Source organism: Dryas octopetala, chromosome 4 (genome assembly GCF_963921425.1).
Source record: "Dryas octopetala chromosome 4, drDryOcto1.1, whole genome shotgun sequence".
Lineage (NCBI taxonomy): Eukaryota > Viridiplantae > Streptophyta > Magnoliopsida > Rosales > Rosaceae > Dryas > Dryas octopetala.
The window spans coordinates 15,962,472-15,981,442 of record NC_141369.1 but is presented as its reverse complement, the minus strand read 5'-3'; the positions used below and the strand labels follow the sequence as shown (position 1 = coordinate 15,981,442).

General features: G+C 36.1%; 2 protein-coding genes across 10 annotated transcripts; one reads left to right on the top strand and one right to left on the bottom strand.

The window, feature by feature from the left end:
• Positions 1-2,639: 2,639 nt before the first annotated feature.
• On the bottom strand, positions 2,640-4,552 carry LOC147287321 (protein IQ-domain 26-like). Its single transcript, XM_086242175.1, has 3 exons — positions 4,127-4,552; positions 3,323-3,529; positions 2,640-3,230 (listed from the first exon to the last, which is right to left on the bottom strand). The coding sequence occupies exons 1-3, from the start codon at positions 4,550-4,552 to the stop codon at positions 2,640-2,642; spliced, it is 1,224 nt and encodes a 407-aa protein (XP_086098301.1).
• A 4,521-nt stretch (positions 4,553-9,073) lies between these two features.
• Positions 9,074-14,650, top strand: LOC147287320 (nuclear poly(A) polymerase 4-like). Of its 9 annotated transcripts, none has more exons than XM_086239726.1 (12): positions 9,074-9,556; positions 9,661-9,738; positions 10,499-10,606; positions 10,849-10,911; positions 11,003-11,164; positions 11,581-11,694; positions 11,787-11,849; positions 11,928-12,257; positions 12,355-12,519; positions 12,656-13,483; positions 13,881-13,935; positions 14,050-14,650. In XM_086239726.1, exons 1-12 carry the CDS (start codon positions 9,422-9,424, stop codon positions 14,052-14,054), a joined length of 2,106 nt encoding a protein of 701 aa, XP_086095852.1. In that variant the 5' UTR covers positions 9,074-9,421; the 3' UTR covers positions 14,055-14,650. The 9 variants fall into 9 exon arrangements, 5 of the variants coding, with proteins under 5 accessions (XP_086095852.1, XP_086095851.1, XP_086095850.1 ...); XM_086239725.1 differs by having other exon boundaries at positions 14,047-14,650; XM_086239724.1 differs by having other exon boundaries at positions 13,881-13,957.
• Positions 14,651-18,971: the final 4,321 nt, after the last annotated feature.

The following is an 18,971-nucleotide window of genomic DNA, read 5'->3' as shown; positions in this document are numbered from 1 at the left end:
AGACCACCCAATTTTGCTGAGTTGACCACCCCCCTAAATTTTTGCCCATTCTCCAGATTTTGGCCGGCCACCCCTTCCCGCCGCCGGCGCAACCCCACCCCCTCCCCACCGCCGGTGCGACCCACTCTATCTCCCCTCTCTCTCCCCTCTCTCTGCCTCCTTCTCTCTGCCTCCCGCCTCACCGGACCACCATGGGTGGCCGACGCAACCCCACCCCTCCCAGTCGCCGGTGTGACTGCAACCCCACCCCTCCCAGCAGCCATGTCTTCTTAATATCTGGAGGGTGGGTCACGCCGGCAGCGGGAGAGGTGGCCGGCCAAAATCTGGAGAATGGGTATGCAGGGGAAAAATAGGAAAAAATGGGCAAAAATTTAGGGGGTGGTCTACTCGGCAAAATTGGGTGGTCTGAATACCCCCCCTCCCCCGGGGAAAAGGAAATCATGATGAGGGGCAGGCGTGGGATAATGATGAATGTGTGAGCACAAAACTGACCGACACGCTGCACGAAGATGTGGATGATGATGTATGGCTTAAGTAAGGAAGGAAAAGGATTGAGTCAAAGACCGGCTCAAATTCCCAAACTGCCCTTTATTCATAATTATGATGTTTTTACCAGAACAAACCTCTCGTGGGCCATCATTTCACATCATAAGATGATGCTGATGCAAGCAATCCAACAACCCACCAGTTCCAACCCAGAAACCCATCAATCAGATCATAGCCCTAATCATTGTTGATAAGAAATTTAAAATCCATGCAAGTCTAAAAGACTAATGAAAGCCTATGACCATGTGGTCAAACAAAAAAAAAAGCCTATGACCATAGCCTTAATAAAAAATGAATCAAATGATCATCCCTCCTTTTCACCCTAATATATAATTAGAAATTTAGAAATAATGAAAAATTTGTCAGATAGTCTAATAACATAAATTGTTTAGGCTGATTAAATGTGAATATTACCAATTTGCTAGGTATGGTTTTTCTTATATCATGCTTATTTATAATCTAACAATATAAATACTTATTTCGTCAAAGTATCAAATAAGAGAACATTATGTTAACAACAATATACATTGTATGCCACAATATGGGATAAAGGCTCTAGACAGAAGTAAAGTAGGATGTTATACACAACATTGAGAATCTCCTGTTAATTGAGGAAGAGTAATGCTAAACAAAGCTGTCCAAGTTTTTTTTGTCGAAAAAGCTGTTCATTTTGCACAATGAACCATTATTGGGTTGACAATGATTGTCAATGAGACCTCATTGTATAGCCATTAACTTAAATGGTTAATATTGAGATAGACTCCACTATAAAAATATCCACTAATCAATAACTCTCAAATTTTTACACACTAATTGTGATTGATTTATTAATGAAATAATGTTGGCACATAATCATTATATATAGTTTTTCTGACAACATACATGTGAGCTCAATTAAATCGTGTGCAGGAAGAAAATTATATGTGACAGTCAAATACAATAAATTTTGATCTCTGTTTGTACTCGGTTCCATAAGTATGATGACTTCTGAATCCTCATTCTCATCTACAAAGGTGCTGTTTGAAGTTTTGAATCCACCACTGTCTTTCTTGCTATTTCTGGAACATATACTATTTTTTCCAATACAAGGGACAGGACTAACTACATTTAAATGTTGCTAATCAAACTAGAACCATATCACTGATCCCTGGCTACATTATTAAATCAAGCTAGCTAAATGGGGTGGAAGAACCTTCATGGAAGCTAAGCTCTTTGGTGGAAAGTACGGATTCAAACAGATTTCAAATTCCTGCAAATGAGGCTCCTGCTCCAATAATGTTCTGAACCATTTTATTCTTATCCCTGCCTCCACAAAATGAACCCACCTACTATCATTACAGATTTGGAAAAAATGCTTCAAAATGAAATCATTTTTGCCCATTCCTGCTCTACATATTCAAACAAACAACTTGAGAGTTGTGCATTCAGTCTCTTTTGTAATCATGGTAAATTCCCATTTTCCTATCACATAATGACATGCTGGTTGAATAGTGAAGGCAATAACTTTTTTCTTTTTGAGAAATTATTTTGTATATCTGATACACTGTTACGTGGTGTAATCAATCCAACATATCATAATATGAGTGAATATTATTAATATTATACTTTATTAATATAAATATACCGTCTAACATTACTCTTATATGTTAAATTTGTTACATTACCTGACGGTGTATCAAATACACCTAATAATTTTTCTTTTCATTGTTGCTTCAAAAGCTCGAAGCTTTTGGCTTACAGCTCATGAATGGTTCTTGTTTTCCAAGTCCAAAAACTGTGATTCTTACTCAGAAAATTAATTAAAATGTAGAACAGAAGCTCCTCTCATCACATTGACTCATTGCTCATAAGGCACAATTTGAAAGAAACTGTTGAGAAAAAAAAAAAAAAAAAGGAAAGGAAAAAGAATTTACACAAGCAATCTGTGTTCTAACCCTATTCGTTTTTAATACTAAAGTGGAAAATAAGGCATGGAGATTGGAAAGGCTCTTATCCTCTCTCTCCAATCTGTTTTTTTTTTTTTTTTACCATCTGCTATGCAAGTCCTCCCTGATTTTGACCAAAGACAGAGGACCCTTTTCATTTCAGCATCATCAACAGTTGAAGACTTCTTCTTCTTGGACCTGGTTACATGATGATCGATGCATTCGAATGGTACTTATGCTGTTTCTTGCTGCCATTACTTCATTGAGCGAAAGCCTCTTCTTAGGGCCTGGTTCCGGCCTTTGCTTCGGGGCACTGTGTGACCTCGATTTGGCCTTGAATGACTGAGTGCTTGACATATAGTTTGGGCAGTTTGAGTAAGGCCTAAAGAAGCTGTCTCCACAAACACTCTTGGCTGGTGTACTCGGAGCATTGGACCGAAAAGAGTTGGCAAACCGGGGAGTGCAATGGGCAGTAGATAACTTGCATTCATCCCCATTGAAGTACCATTCAAAATCTTGCAGCTGCTGGCTATCAGGCACAGAAATTCGACTCGGAATTGGGCATGGCAGGGGAGATGAAATGGTTTGGTAAGGCAGGTCAGACAATGCAGAGTTGAATCTCCGAGACCTTGATCTGGTTTTGTATGTGTCAATTTCAACTATTTTTGGGCTTAATTCATCATAGCCATTATGGGAAGCTTCATAAGTTGCAGACAGCCTCCTGCTATAATATTCACTTCTTGTTTCATCAAATCTTTCCTGCAAATGATTAGACCATAAAATTAGTAAGACCAACACTATGAACAAAATGTAAAATGTGATCAAATGGATGTTATGAAATTAGAACTTACAACGGATTTCCGGGAATTGAATTCAGGTATGAACCGGTTCTCTTTATTGAAAGAACGACGTGCTCGCTGGTACCGGACAGCTGTCTGTGCTCTTATTAGAGCTTGCATACCATGAAGAGTAGCAGCAGCCCGTTTTCGAACCAGATAGCCTCTAACAAGAGCCTGCAACTTAACCAGTCCCTTAAGAGCTCTGTGCGCCTTTCGGGCCTGAAGTCAAAACCAATTTTAGATTCAATACAACACTGCTCTAAGTATTTAGTATTTACCAAAACAAATTGGTAAGTTTGGCCAGCCAGTTCATACATAAATTTGGTCAAGTAGTAGCCCAAGTTGTGCAGCTTTAGAAGAGAAAGCATTGCTAGAAATAGCAGGGGAGCAGAAATCACAACACAAATGCATTCAACAAATGGGCGGCTCACAGAAACTCAAATCATGACCCTATTTGGCAAACCAATGATAGAAAATACAAGGAAAATTGTTAATACTGTTCCATAGGATTTGGAAACAATTTCACAAGCTTTTAAGCATTAAGAATGATTGGCCAAGTCAACAACAACAGGTGGAAAAACAAATCTAGCAGCTTCAAAAACCAAGGAAACGGTCGTTCGTACTGTACTACTATTCCATTAGAAGATTGGGAAACAAATTTACAACTTTTTGAGAGCAGCCATAGAAGTAAGAACTAAGAAAAGTACTTCATAATAACAACCAAAACATGGTTAGATTTGTTAAACTTTCAAATCAGACAGACATACCAATTTAGTAATTTGAAGAACCAAATAAAAAAATGAAAACCCCACTCACCAAATAGCCTCTGAAAACAGTCTGAATCTTCATTGCAGCCCATTTCTCTCTTTTGCCAAACATGAACCCACCACCACCGCCCTGGCTTGTCAACCTAACAACCGCCACCGCGGCCTGTGCGGCGGCCACGGCCGCATCAGCAGCGGCAGCCGTGGCCGCCGCCACGGCAATTGCGTGCTTGTTTTGTTCCTTCTCTGACTCAGCAAGATAGGATCTGAGCCAAGCAGAGTCAGGGGCAGGAACATTACCATTCTGTGAAAGATTAGCTGAAACATGAACAATTTTACTTGTATCTTTCCCTGGCTTGGCAAAACTCCACCTCTTCTTCTCTTTGCGGTCACTATTCTGAGGACTTGGATTGCCAACATGGTCTTTCTCTTTCTTCATCCCCAGAAAACCCTTCAACCACCTTGTTGCCCTCCCCATGTTTTTGGTTCCTCTCTCTAGAATATGTAGAGTTACAAACTGGAGAGAGAAAGAAAAAAAGGAGCCAAAGGGTTTAGTAAGCACCAAGTCAAAGACCCCAGATGGAGTTTATGTAGAAACAAACACTAACAAACCACCAAATGCGGAGTGAGAAACAAATGAGAGAGAGAGAGAGAGAGAGAGAGAGAGAGAGAGAGAGAGAGAGAGAGAGAGAGAGAGAGAGAGAGAGAGAGAGAGAGAGAGAGAACAAGTGTCGAGAGTCCTAGAAAGAGAAAGGGAATGTTATGAAGTGAGTCAAGAGCAAAGTGGTGTGTGCATTCAGAAAAGAACCAAACAGACCCTAGTAGCTATCGCATTTTCATTCTCTATAATTTGGAGTGAGAAACTAGGAGAGAGTCATTTCCAAGGAATGTTAAAAATGTTTGAAATACTAAATCCAAACCAAGTGGTGGAGCTAATAGAGCAGAAAGGCTCTGCAAGCTCTCTCAGAATCTTTACAGGTTGCAAGCAGAGAAGTGTGGAGCAAACGATTATCAAACAAAAGGCATCAAAACCTTAAAAATAAATTTGGATAAATATTGCATTTTTTCTTTACGAAATTCTGACAGCACCCCGTGAAGAACTGTATTACAGGACAAAAAGTGTCACAGAAAGATGCAGAGCTTCAAATCATTATAATATAAGCTTCAAAAACTCACCCCCAAGTAAACAAACAAGAATTACAGACAAAGCATAAAAGGTGAGAAGAGCTTATGGAGCAAAAAAAAAAAAAAAAATTGCAGTAACATTTCACCAAAAAGAGAGAGACACTAACCCAGACAAAACCCCACCTTCCTTCTTGAATCTTAAAATTCAAACAAAGCGCCGAATTCACAAACACTTTGTCCACTTACTCTCTAACTTGGCAAACCCACAACAACAAAAAACACTACTACCTCTTCCCTCTTACTTAAAAATTTCAACTTTCTGGAGCAACGTGTACTACAAATGAAAGATGCGCACTGACAACCCCGTGAATCTCTTCCTTTTTTTTTTTTTTTGAAACGCTTTTCTTTCTTTCAATACCCTTTTGAGTGTTATGCTTCTCTCTCTCTTAAAAAGAAAAAAAATGCTCTTTGCTATCTTCTGCAACACTGGAAGCCCCTAGAACCCCTCTTCTTTAAAGCCACAATTTGCTCTCATATCTCTCTGTGTGGGCTCTGTCTGTTATATGTATAGACTGTATATATGTAGTACAAGTCTAGGACTAAGCTGAGCCATTGATAGAGCAGGCATTAAAAGCCCATTAACCCACTAAAAAGGAGTCCTTTTTATAGCTTCCCTTTTTGTCCCAAAGAGAGTGAGCCGAAAAAGGCTGAGACTTCGCTTTCTTTCTTGGGGTTGGGAGGTGGAGAAGATCTTTCAGTTTCCGTATCTTCTCCCCACAGTGATTGATTCCAGAGGAGAAATTTTCTCACTCACTCACTGACCCTCCTCCACGATTCTTATCAACTCAGTAGGCTCTGCCATTCTTTCTGCTTAAAATCTCTGAAACAGTGTGCTTTGGTTGAAATGGGGTGTTTCCCAAATGAGTGCTGATCAAGTAGATCTGATGAACCCATTTGGGAGGTGCAGCCATTGCTTATTAAGAAGAGGGAGAGAGAGAGAGAGAGAGAGAGAGAGAGAGAGAGAGAGAGAGAGAGAGAGAGAGAGAGAGAGAGGGGAATGGGGGGGAATCTTGGGATTTGAAATTCCATAAATGTTGGGTTTTGAATTTTTTCCTGATATTTGGGATATACAAAGTTAGCTACCTAAATTTTAGACTGATAAAAATGGCAATCTGCCATTGATTGTGGCATCTTTAGCTGATTAGAAAGGAAAATTCTTTACATGGCCAAAAAAAGAAAGGAAAATTCTTTACTATACTCCTTGACATGTCATGTCATGCGGACGATTTCAGACTCTTGAATATTGAAAGATTTATTTTTTTCTTCATATTTGTTTGCATTCGCGTGAGATGGCATGAGATGGCTACATGGTAGATGCATGTTCTCAATTTGAAAAAGAGTTTCTTCAAAAAAATTTGAACGCAGATCTTGCTGTCAGTTTTTTTCTTTTTGTTTTGTTTTTCCTATAGGCTGTCACATGATGGAAATTAAGGTGCCTGAAATAGTATGGATCTTATATTCTTCTCCAATGCTTGGCTAATAAAAGCCAGTCATAAATTCATAATTGAACGCATAACGTTCCACAAGGACCACAATAACTTTCTATATAGAAGAAGAGTTTCGGATCATATTAATATTAATTAAAATAAATTTGATAATTTTGGTTGGGAATTGAGATCATTGGTAAGAATAGGATTGTGAAGAGCCATTGGTCGCGTGAGTTAAGCACAAAATTATGAAGAGATAATGGGTATGGATAATTAGTTATTAGTAAGGTTTTTTAGTGGTAGTAGTGTCCATTGGGGGGTTACCTAGCAACTTATTGCATTATTTGCCTAATAATTTCTGGAAGTGCATTAGAGAATTTTTCTTTTTTGGTCAAATAAGGATGTTATTTTGATGAAGTTGCAAATTTTCTAGCTACCTCTCTATTAGTATTCAGAGTTGCAAATTTTTGAAGACCATGAGTTGGTACAACTCACAACTACTTACAAGCCAGGTTCTGGGCTCATTTTGGACGACCAAGATAGTAGGCCATGACCTTGGGCCTGGACTTGCGTTATAGCCATCAGCCAATCCCAAATTGTCTAATATGCATATTTAATACCTAGTTTTGATATGATCCAAAAAAAAAAAAAAAAAAACCTAGTTTTGATACTAGTTTACGTGAGCTTCACATGCATATATACAACATGTTAAATTAACAATTTACCATATCATTGTGCTCACGATTTATGTTATTTCTAATTATGTTTTGTTTTTTAAGGGCAGTTTATTGATTTAGTCATTTACTTGTAACTGAGTTATTTTATTACTTTGCATTCTCTTGTCGCATGTTTACTAATCTGTAAACGGATTAGGAAGAATTGAATTGATGAATAATTAAATTGAGGATAAATTGAATTGAGGAGGAATTGTATTCTCATTGAAACTGTTTACTAAACTATCTAAAATCATAGTAGAAATAATATCATGTGAGCATTTGATTACTAAAATGCCCTTGTTCTAAATAAATTATTTTATATACTAGTTAATAATGTGAGGGTATAATAGAAAAAAAATAAGGAATTGAATTCCTCCAAAATAAGGAATTGGATTACCACTTCCCACCCAAGAATCTAATTCCTTCAAAATAAGGAGTTGAATTCCTAATTTCATGTGGGCCCACTTATGTTTTTATTCTTATATGGTTAGTAAACAAAAGAATAATCCATAATCATAATCCAATTCTTTATTTTAATTTTCATTACGGATTAGTACACATGTCATTGGAATAATGGAATATAGGGGATCGATTCCAATTTATGATGTGAATGATAATGCATCAAAGTACAAATGATAATGTATCAATGTACAAATGACAATGCATTATGATACAAATGGTAATGCATCAATGTACAAATGTTAATGCATTAATGTACAAATGGTAATGGATCAAGGTGTGGTAATGTGTCAATGTACAAATAATAATGTATCATGGTAAGAATGATAATGCATTGAGGTACAAATTGTAATGGTTAAAGTACAAATGTTAATGTGCCAGTGTACAAATGATAATACATCAAGGTAAAAATAGAAAAGCATTAAGGTACAAATGGTAATGCATCAAGGTATAATAATGGGATAAGGTATGAATAGTAATACATAATGATACGAATGATAATGCATCAAGGTATGAAGAATTTATACACAAACTACACTCATGAAAGTGTTTGTGTATTTCAATATTTTGCTTCAACTTGGATAACGTTTGAGGTTAAAGTAATGAAACCGTCCAAACCAAATTGATCACTAAGTGGATTTTCTATTGATGGATTAAAGTGTTATTTTTAAAGCAAAAACCAACCCAAACTAAACTGTACGTCTGTACCCACTTCTAATAATATTGATAAAATTATATTTATATTTAGGAATGACAATAGAGTGGGGCGGGGCGAGGCGAGGCGAGGTTTGACACTCCGATCCTCGCCCCGTCTGGTAATCAAGGACCCTATCGGGTATTCGGGTCACGTGTCAGAGGCCGAAGCATGCGTTAAAAAAGGAAAAATCAGCTTGTCTTCGGCATCCTATATCGCCACGTGTCACAAGCTGAAGGATCCGTTAAAGCTACAAAAAGCTTCCTTGTAGGTAACGTTTCTCCTTTTCCAGTGTCCAAAATCCAAATCCGGAGCGCATCTGGTTTCTTTATTAAAACCCACCGTAACGCCGTTTTCTACCTTTATTGCTAAATCCTCAGTAACGCCGTTTATCGGACGACCGTAACGCCGTTATGCTAAACCGACGAGCTACAACAATACCAAAAAAAAAAAAGAAAAAAAAAAGTATCAAAACCCACCAAAAATCCAACCGACCGCCAGCCAATATCTTCTCTCTCTCTCTGTCCCCCTCTCCCCTTTTTCAGACGCGTTTTAGGGTTTGTTTCCTTCTCTAGAATTCTCGAATCTCGGTAGTGTTGCTTTGTTCAGTTAGATCTGAATTCCCAAATTCCCAATTTTCCTTCTGGTTTTGAAGTTTTGATCTATTCGGATTCCCTACTACTTCTCGGAGAGTACTCAATCTCTTTGAATTCTAGGGTTCCGGTTTGCGATTTGGGTTGAATTTCAATTTCGGATCGTGTGATCGCTTATTAGGATTCTAGGGTTTTGAAATCCTTGTTTTTGTTTTATTTCCTTTGATCGAAAGATCGTATTTTTTCAGTTTTTTTTTTTTGGGAGATGCTGAGATGGTGAGCTCAGAGGGATTGAGTGCTCCGTTGCCGCCTCCTCAAGCGGCCGCGAAGCAATTCGGCGTGACAAAGCCAATATCGACAGCGGGGCCTGCTGAAGCCGATATTCAAAGAACGTTAGAGTTAGAGAAGGTTTGTGCCATCGATTTTTTTTTTTGCTTTGGAAAAATTGTATTTTTGGCTATTAATCTTCTGGGTTATGACAATTTTGTTTCTGAGTTTATGGGTATTTGAAGTTTTTGGTTGAAGCTGGGCTTTATGAGAGCAAAGAGGAAGCTGCCAAGAGAGAGGAGGTTCTTCAGCGAATTGGGCAGGTGATTCTTGATCGTTTTAAGCAAATTATGTGCTAGTGAGACTTATGAATACAAGATAAAGTTTTAGATTAATATCAGAGGTAGGTGTTGTAGGTGTTATTGAGTAATCCCACCAAATTTGCGTTTTTCATGATATTTTTTTAATTCGACGGATTATTTGGATTAAAAAGTGTTGTTCATAAATATAGATCGCCTAGTAAGAATCTTCAGTATTCAGAAAACCATAAGCTCAAACATGTTTTACTAAGGGAACCCCATGATCATGACCTGATGTTAGTAAAGTTGCAGAACATAGGGTCGTAGAAACAAAGTTAGACTATGTTTCTTGTAGACATTACAATATTTCTTTATATGGACAAACCATGAAATTAATGAACTATAAAAAGCTAACTTGTACATGAGCAGCATGGTCCTAGGGGACATACAGCCAATTTGGTATGGAAAACGAGCTGATTCTGCCCTTTGGAATAAAGGTCTCGCGTTTGTGTATGAGATGTGCCTTCTTGAAGGTGTTTTACCTGGAGCTTGTTTAGGTGCAGTACCTCTATGAGCTCTGGGCTTAAGGTGTATGTTAACTGCCTGATGTTACTGTGTTTTTGTTCTTTTTAGAGGAATAATTGTATTTATATAAGTTTTTGATTTTTGATAGATTTAGAGGACTTGTTTTTCACTACATAATTGAAAAACCTGAAGTCTTGTAGTAGCTATGTTGCTGATTTTCTATATTTTCAACTTTCCTATCCTATCTTTTGATTGTTAGATTGTTAAGGATTGGGTGAAGCAACTTACTCGCTTGAGGGGATACACAGATCAAATGGTGGAGGATGCTAATGCTCTTATTTTTACATTTGGTTCCTATAGACTTGGGGTAAGTATGCTTGCTCTTGATTGTGTTTGATGGCCATGTTCCTAAATTGGTTGGAAAGAGAGAGAGAGAAGTGAATGGTTGATAGCCATGTTACACGCTATTTGTGCCTTTAGTCATCATAGCTTTCATTGACACTTAGTATTTGTTATTTTCTTGTGATGGTGGGGGGCTTCTTCTTGCATCAACCTTCTGTTTGGTTTGCTCTTCCATATACACATATAGCTTACATTTTCTTTTTGTAGGTACATGGTCCTGGGGCTGACATAGACACATTATGTGTTGGGCCATCCTATGTCAATCGAGAGGTAAATATTGAATGCTGGTGGTTTCTCTTAGAGTTCTGAATCTTGCAAATGTTCACTTTTTATGTATGAAATACTTTCATGTTATCTTCAGGAAGACTTCTTCTTCATATTGCATAACATTCTGGCTGAGATGGAAGAAGTGACTGAACTGCAACCAGTTCCAGATGCTCATGTCCCTGTAATGAAATTTAAGTTTCATGGAATATCAATTGACCTCCTTTATGCTAGCGTCTCTCTCCTGGTTGTACCAGAAGTAAGTAGCTAGTGAACCTTCCATCTTCTTATCAACCAAAACTTTCTAAACGAATACCAAATATCATGTAAATAGTATAAAAATGCAACTTTTTTCTGAATTTGGCTATTTTATGTGGATAATCTGTTTCGAGGAATCTCTCTCCCTCTCCCTCTGTTTTTCGTGTGGGGTTGGCCACAGGATGGGAACCTATTCTCTGTCCAGGTGTTTTAACAGAGAATAGTGCTTGTACATTAGAAGTTTTTGTTTCTTGGTTCTTTAAAAATTTTGCATTTGGCTGAGGAGATGCTATTTACATTTGATGGGTTCATTTTGTCATGTTAATTTGTATGTTTTTATGTAGCTTTATGTTTGCATTTGTCCTCTTATCTTCTTTGATCTCTATCCTTTTTTTTTTTTTGTGGTCTTGTCAACAGGACCTGGACATTTCTGATGTGTCTTTATTGTACGACATTGATGAGCCAACTGTTCGAAGTCTTAATGGCTGCAGGGTTGCACATCAAATCCTTAAGCTTGTTCCAAATGTTGAGGTGAAGTGCTTCCTCTTTTGTTTTGTTTTTCCAGAATTCCTAGTATAATGCTGTATATTAACTCTCCCTTATGGTCCCTTTTTATATTGCAGCATTTCTGTACAACACTCAGATGCTTGAAGTTTTGGGCGAAAAGGCGTGGTGTTTATTCCAATGTGAGTGCCTCCTCACTCCAGAAGTTATTTTGACTTATTTTACTTCTCAGCTGATTTCCACTCTTTGTTGCAAATCAGGTAACAGGATTTCTTGGTGGTGTGAACTGGGCTCTTCTTGTTGCCCGGGTGTGCCAGCTTTATCCCAATGCAGTTCCAAGCATGCTGGTTTCTCGATTTTTTAGGGTCTATACACAGTGGCGTTGGCCAAATCCTGTCATGTTATGTGCAATCGAAGAGGATGAACTTGGTTTTAATGTCTGGGACCCCCGTAAAAATTCTCGTGACCGGACTCATCATATGCCAATTATAACTCCTGCGTACCCTTGTATGAACTCTAGCTACAATGTTTCAAGAAGTACCCTTCGTGTTATGGTTGAGCAGTTTCAATATGGTAACAAGATCTGCGAGGTAGGTTGTTCTGTCTTTTATTTTCCCCTCTATTCCTCTTGCTGGTTTTGCATATTTGACTATTGGTCATTTTCTCCTTTTCATTTGCTAAATCCAGGAAGTAGAACTGAATAAAGCTCAGTGGTGTGCTCTCTTTGAATCATACTTGTTCTTTGAAAGCTATAAGAACTATCTCCAGGTTGACATAGTTGCAGCTGATGTTGATGACCTACGTGCTTGGAAAGGCTGGGTAGAATCCCGTCTGAGGCAACTGACTTTAATGGTAATAGCTATAATTGGTTCTGGCTTTTTTCAAAAAGGAAATTTATTGTATTATTTGTATATAATACCGATGTTTTTGGGAAGAAAACAATGGACTTCTTTACCTCTCATTCCAGTGCCTCTATTTACATCTGCAGATTGAGCGGGATACTTTAGGGATGTTACAATGCCATCCTTATCCCCATGAGTATGTTGATACAACCAAGCAATGCGCCCATTCTGCATTTTTTATGGGATTGCAGAGGAAACAGGGGGAGAAGATTCAGGGTCAGCAGTTTGATATACGAGGGACCGTTGATGAGTTCCGGCATTCCATTAACATGTACGTGTTTTGGAAACCAGGGATGGAAATTTATGTTTCTCATGTTCGTAGAAGGCAACTTCCTGCTTATGTGTTCCCTGATGGTTGTAAACGACTTCGACAATCTAGAGTTATTGCCCAGCAGCAGGCTGATAAATTGAATTATGGTGATGGTGAAGTTAGTGTGACAGGTTCTGGTGAGAGACAGTTGAAGAGGAAGAAGGATCCTGATGGAGAGGATGCAAATCAAGGTATGCCAGAGAAACGACAATCTATTAGTCCTCAACGACAGGATTCAATTTCTCCTGAAATTATCATTCACAAAGCAAGCAGTGCATCTCGAGAGCCTTCGGATAATGGTTTTAGTATGGAACTAGTTGAATCAAATAAAAGAACACTGTTTGGAGAAACAGAGCTTGGATATACCTCAAATCCCAGTGGTCTTACAAGTCTTACAAGCAAGGGCAGGTGTGAGGATGCTGGATTTGGATCAATGGCTGCTAGCAGTGAAGGGAACACTAGGAGTGTTGAGGGAAGCAGTGATGGGAGTAATAACCCAGGATATTTGCAGGGTGATGTATGTGAGGCAGACTCTGAATCCGTTTCAGATAATGGATGCATAAATGGCAACCTACTGCCAAATGGATCACAAGAAGCATTAGAGGTTTTGGATTTATGTTTCTTTAATTTGACTGAATTTTCTGGTGATTCATTTTCATTATGCACTTGCCTTCTTTTACAACATTTTACTCTACTAGTTGGATGTCTTCTTAATATCTTCAGTCTAACTCAGAGATTCTATGACCAAATGCACCAATGGCATAAAAGTGGCAACATCTGAGGTATCTTCGAACAATAATGCAAGTCCTGACTGGATGTGTGTTGGGTCCTCACTTGTGTTGCACACATTAAAACATTGGACATTTGGGAATACAGAGCTGCACAACAAATAACTTATTTTCCACTTTTGTTAACATGTCTTTATCTTGGAGATATGCTTTGCACTGACCAGTCTACCTAATTTATTTGTTTCTTTTGTTTTTTTGCTTTCTATTGTGAAGCCGAATGCTGCATTTGGGGTGGTACTCAATTCGAATGAGGGAGTATACTCAGAAGGTGTGCAGAAAACAGTGATAAGGCATGTGTAGTGAACTTCTAGATATAATTTTCTTGATACTTTTAATTTAGTGTTTATCTTTATGCTGTTTTGGTGTGATTATTTAATAGCAGGTTGAGCCTAACCTCGACGGCCTGAGCAAGTTGAATTTATGTAAAATTTGGCTGTGAAATTATGTGGGACTCGAATGAGAGAGACAGAAAGCCAGCAGCTCGGGTAAGTGTTCCTTTTATTGCTGGCTTTCATTTCATTCTTTTTCAGGCATGCTCATGCATACAACCTCGTGAAATGCATATGAAGCGGTTCGAACTGAAGACCATGACTCTGTACAATTTTTTTTTTTTTTTTTTTTTTTTTAAGAACTTGTGAGTTACACTGATCTGCTGAAGTTTTGAGCTTTGGATGCTCTAAAGAAAATTTATTCAGATGCTCGCTGAACTTCTGCAGATAGTCATAGGTTTCTATTTTTGTTGTCTGGTGGGTGTGGCAAAGTGTCCTTTTCTCCAGTTCCAGGAAAAAAGAAAAAGAAAAAGAAGATAATAAGTCCCTAATGTCTTCTTTTCATAGCAGTGGTGGGGATTGTGTAGCCGGCTCTGTAATCTTCTTAATGTACACTGGGTTAGGATCTTGCTTGAGTTTTAGTTTGGGTGTGATTACTGTTGCCCCATCCTTTGTACATTATATGCTTTGTAATGGTATTATTGAGCATCTCTCTCTCTCTCTCTAGTATATTTCATAATATATATATATATAACACTTATAGAGAGCTTCCATAAAGCTTGGAGCCCACTTCATATTTTAGTTTGATTATTAATTTTGCAGGCAATAAAAATATTGACTAAAAGTATATGAAAATGACTGAGTTTATAAGTCCCACATTTACAATGATAATAAAATATTGTACAAAAAAATATGACTACGGGCATGTATTTAATTAATTTTATATTAATTCACAACTAATAGTTCGATCATAACATTAGTATTTTCAGTAAGTAATATTCTTGTTACTGGTAATCGTACAAACACGAGTTTTTTATGTAAAATATTATACAAACATGATGTTTTTCTTTTACACGAAATTCATGTGTGATGTTCTTTTCAGAGTAATGTATCTAAAATATTGATTGTTGTGCACCCTCAATTTTATAATAACCATAATTAATGTTTCAACAATTCTGAAATTACAATGTTTCAATAATTAATGTTTCAGATACAGATCCAAATTATCAAATTATAACATATAATTCCTTTTCACCCACCCCTCCCTGGCCCCACCATCCGGGGTCACACTCACTCTCTCTAGTAGATCGACCGTATATTATGAGACTTCTCACTTTGAAATTGGACATTTTTTCCTTAAGGAAATTATAACACTGTTATACTCGTGGACGGAACATATTACGAACTAGGGGTCACCAAAAACCTAAGGTCCGATCTGGCCCGAAATTTGGGCTGGGTTGGGCCGGCCCAAATAGTCATTGAACTGGGCTTGGGTCATTTCCTTGAAGCCCACGGGCCGTCAAAAGCCTGGCACGCTTCAGCCCAGCCCAAAGTTCATTTACACACAATATATTTTCAATAAAAAAATATAGGATTATGACTATATTGTGAGTCAAACATGAGACCTCATGGAACAAACTTCAACTCTCAACCAATTGAGCTAACTACTTTATTTGTTTAATTAGTGAATCAAAACATATTTAATAGGTTTTTCGTTTGTATTCTCTAATAAATTATTAATATGCTTATTAAGTTATATTATAATACTATAATCATATAATGTTAGTAAATAGTAATAGTGTAAACTATGTAATACCATAAATAATAAACTTTTAAAATTATATACAACATTACAAATTTACAACTATAGTTATTAAAGTTATTATAATAAACTTTTATAATACAAGTATAATTAAAGTTATTAAACCACGATCGTTCATTAATTCAACAATCTGAACTGTTCATTTTATATGTTGATAGTCAAAGATCATCTTTACAAAAAATCGGCCAAATAGGAATTCATCTACCCGTTCGAATGTTCGATTATCATTAGAAAAACCACGATCATTCATTAATTCGATTATCATTACGTGACTTTTACATCTCCGATTGAGCTAATTTTTTGCAAGGATTCTTTTTGAGTGGGAAACTAAAGTTTGAACGGTTTAGATCGTCGAAAACACGATCGATATATGAGCTTTTACATATAAATACACTTGAAGAGTATAATTATAATAACTTTCCCATTGAAACCTTGTCGTTTCCATAAATTATGAAGACCACAATGTGATTTCAACAATCTGACCCGTTCATTTTCTATCTTCATAGTCAAAGATCATCATTACGAAAAATCGGCCAAATCGAAATTCATCCACCCATTTGATCATCATTAGAAAAATCACGATCGTTCATTAATTCGACCACAGTTATGTCACTTTTACATCTACGATTGAGCTAATTTTTTGCACGAATTATCTTTGAGTGAGAAACTAAAATTTGAACGGTTCGGATCGTTGAAAACACAATTGCATCGTTTGTTTATAAAAATATGTAATTAAATATATAATAAAACATATATACATTTATGTTTTATTATAGTTGTAATATTGTATATAATTTTAAAAGTTTATTATTTATGGTATTACACTATTACTAACATAATAGTATTATATAATAACTTAATAAACATATTAATAATTTATTGAAGTAAACAAACGAAAGAGCTATTAAATATGTTATGATTCACAAATTTGACAAATAAACTAGTTAGCTCAGTTGGTTAAGAGTTGAAGCTTGTTATGTGAGATCACATGTTCAAATCACAACATAGCCAAAATCCTATTATTTTTTTTTGAAGATATATATGTATCTAAACAGACTTTGGGCCCATTCTGGGCGGGCCTTGGGCTTGTGTATTAAAGCCTAAGCCCAGCCCGACCTGGTCCGAAAGCCCTATTGGGTTCCTATAATTCAATCTCGAGCCCGGCTCGAACCCGAAAAATTTGGCGTTTAAATTAAACTCATTTCCTCTTGTAACACAAACAAATCAAACTCGTTTTTTTTTTTTTTAATAAGAAATAGACTTATTTTAAGTACAATTGTTTATTGGGAGACTTTTATTTAGGTTCTTAAATTTTATAATTTACTGATTGCCTTATAACTTTTAAAATTCTAACTAAAGTCCAATAATATTGTAACAATTTCATGTTACATAATATTGGTCTATTATTTTCTATTTTTAAAACCTAATACTAATGTCATATATAATCAGCCATGAATTTAATTAAAAAAATAATCTAGTATATACAATTAAATTAAATAAAAAATTAGTATTTCAAAAATTTAAGAAATGGGTATTGCACAAAAGTAAGACAATTGGCGATGAAGATAAGTGCAAAATGTGTAAAAATGTTTTCTTTTTTGAGCTCTAATATTAGGTTAGCCCTGACATGTCACAAAAGTAACAGAAATATTGAATGTGAAAATAGATTTTTCCTAATAGGTAGGCCATATACACATACGCGGTGCTAGACCGGTACGTTGTCTAATGAACTGAATGTTCGGCATGTTTTTTCAATATTGTTATCGTTTTGCAGTAACTATTGTTATTACCGTCGGATAGTGAAACCATTAGATGAGTTATTTTATCAAAGCAAGTGTAAAAGTGCACTGATCAATCATTAACTATAATAATTAAACTATAGTTGTAGATATAAGATGAAGGAGGAGCATCTTAAGGGCATTTTGACGATAACCAAAAGAGATGGCATTGTTTGGGTTATCTTCCATTGTGAACAAATAGTCTGCAATATCTAATTTTACATCTATATTTAAAAATTATTTATGTAAAAAATTAACAAAATTGAAAAATTATTTGACCATTTGATTATCTTTGTGATGGTTTTAATTTGTTTATTTATTTGGTCAAAGTTGAATAATTAAATGATTTCGATTTAGTTAAATAGACAGTTCAGATTATTAAATAACATTGAAGATTGGGTCCACCTCCGATCACTTTTGGTTTTTATCAAAAGAAATCCTCTTAGGAAGTTCCTTCTCTAAATATAGCAAAATTTTTATAAATTTAGAAAAAGATAACATCAAACTTAGTACATAGGGGCAAACTCTATTGCCTTTCCAACTGAATTGTTTATCAACTACTTTTATAAATCTATTTAGGATTATAATGCTAATTAGAGAATATGTCATATCATTTATACTAATTATGTAAAAATATAATGTATATATATAATATACGTAGCAATTTCATACTATTTTTTAATTTATAAGACATTAATTTCAAGTGCCTTGTTGGGTTTGAACCTAATGCCATGCACTTTTTCTTCTTAGTCAGACATCAAATGCCAAACTTGGAGGCTGCATTGTTGGCTCATTTACCACAATCAAATGGGCCAAACCAAAACGTTGATATTATTTGTCTTATGCTTCCGTTCAGTCTTATAAATATAAGTTGAGTTAATTATACTTACACCCTCTGAGGTTTATCGTCTTTTCACATACACCTACTGAGATTTTAATAATTACACATACATCCCCTGAGGTTTTAAAACTATTGCATATAACCCCCTACAAGAAAATAAATAAATAAATAAATAAAAAATATTTGTATTCAAGTTGGACCTTACACCTTGAATAATCTTATTAGGCTATTTAATCCCTTAGCATGCTTTTTTGCATAATTTCTCATCATTTTCGTCTCACTATAGGGGGTTATATGTAACAGTTTTAAAACCTCAAGGGGTGTATGTGTAATTATTGAAACACCAAGGGGTGTATGTAAAAAGCCGATAAACCTCAGGGGGTGTAAGTGTAATTAACTCATATAAGTTATATAACAGATAATGATTCTAAAGTTCACTTTTAGACTCTTAACAATAATTAAACTCATCTGAAAAATTGTAATGATAAATAGGTCTATTTTATACAAATAAAGCTCACATTATATTTTTTTCTATGTTTGTTGTGCCGAGTGCTCGACGTATTTTTTATTTTTTTGCACAGTGACAATTAGTAA

Bases quoted from the DNA above. Each gene is read 5' to 3' on its own strand.
- LOC147287321 (XM_086242175.1), bottom strand. From the start codon at position 4,552: ATGGGGAGGGCAACAAGGTGGTTGAAGGGTTTTCTGGGGATGAAGAAA. The intron at 3,530-4,126 runs GTGAGTGGGGTT...TTTTGACTTCAG, and splicing joins CTGTTTTCAGAGGCTATTTG to GCCCGAAAGGCGCACAGAGC. The intron at 3,231-3,322 runs GTAAGTTCTAAT...AATCATTTGCAG, and splicing joins TCAATTCCCGGAAATCCGTT to GAAAGATTTGATGAAACAAG.
- LOC147287320 (XM_086239722.1), top strand. From the start codon at position 9,422: ATGGTGAGCTCAGAGGGATTGAGTGCTCCGTTGCCGCCTCCTCAAGCG. The intron at 11,695-11,786 runs GTGAAGTGCTTC...TTTATATTGCAG, and splicing joins AGCTTGTTCCAAATGTTGAG to CATTTCTGTACAACACTCAG. The intron at 12,258-12,354 runs GTAGGTTGTTCT...TGCTAAATCCAG, and splicing joins ATGGTAACAAGATCTGCGAG to GAAGTAGAACTGAATAAAGC.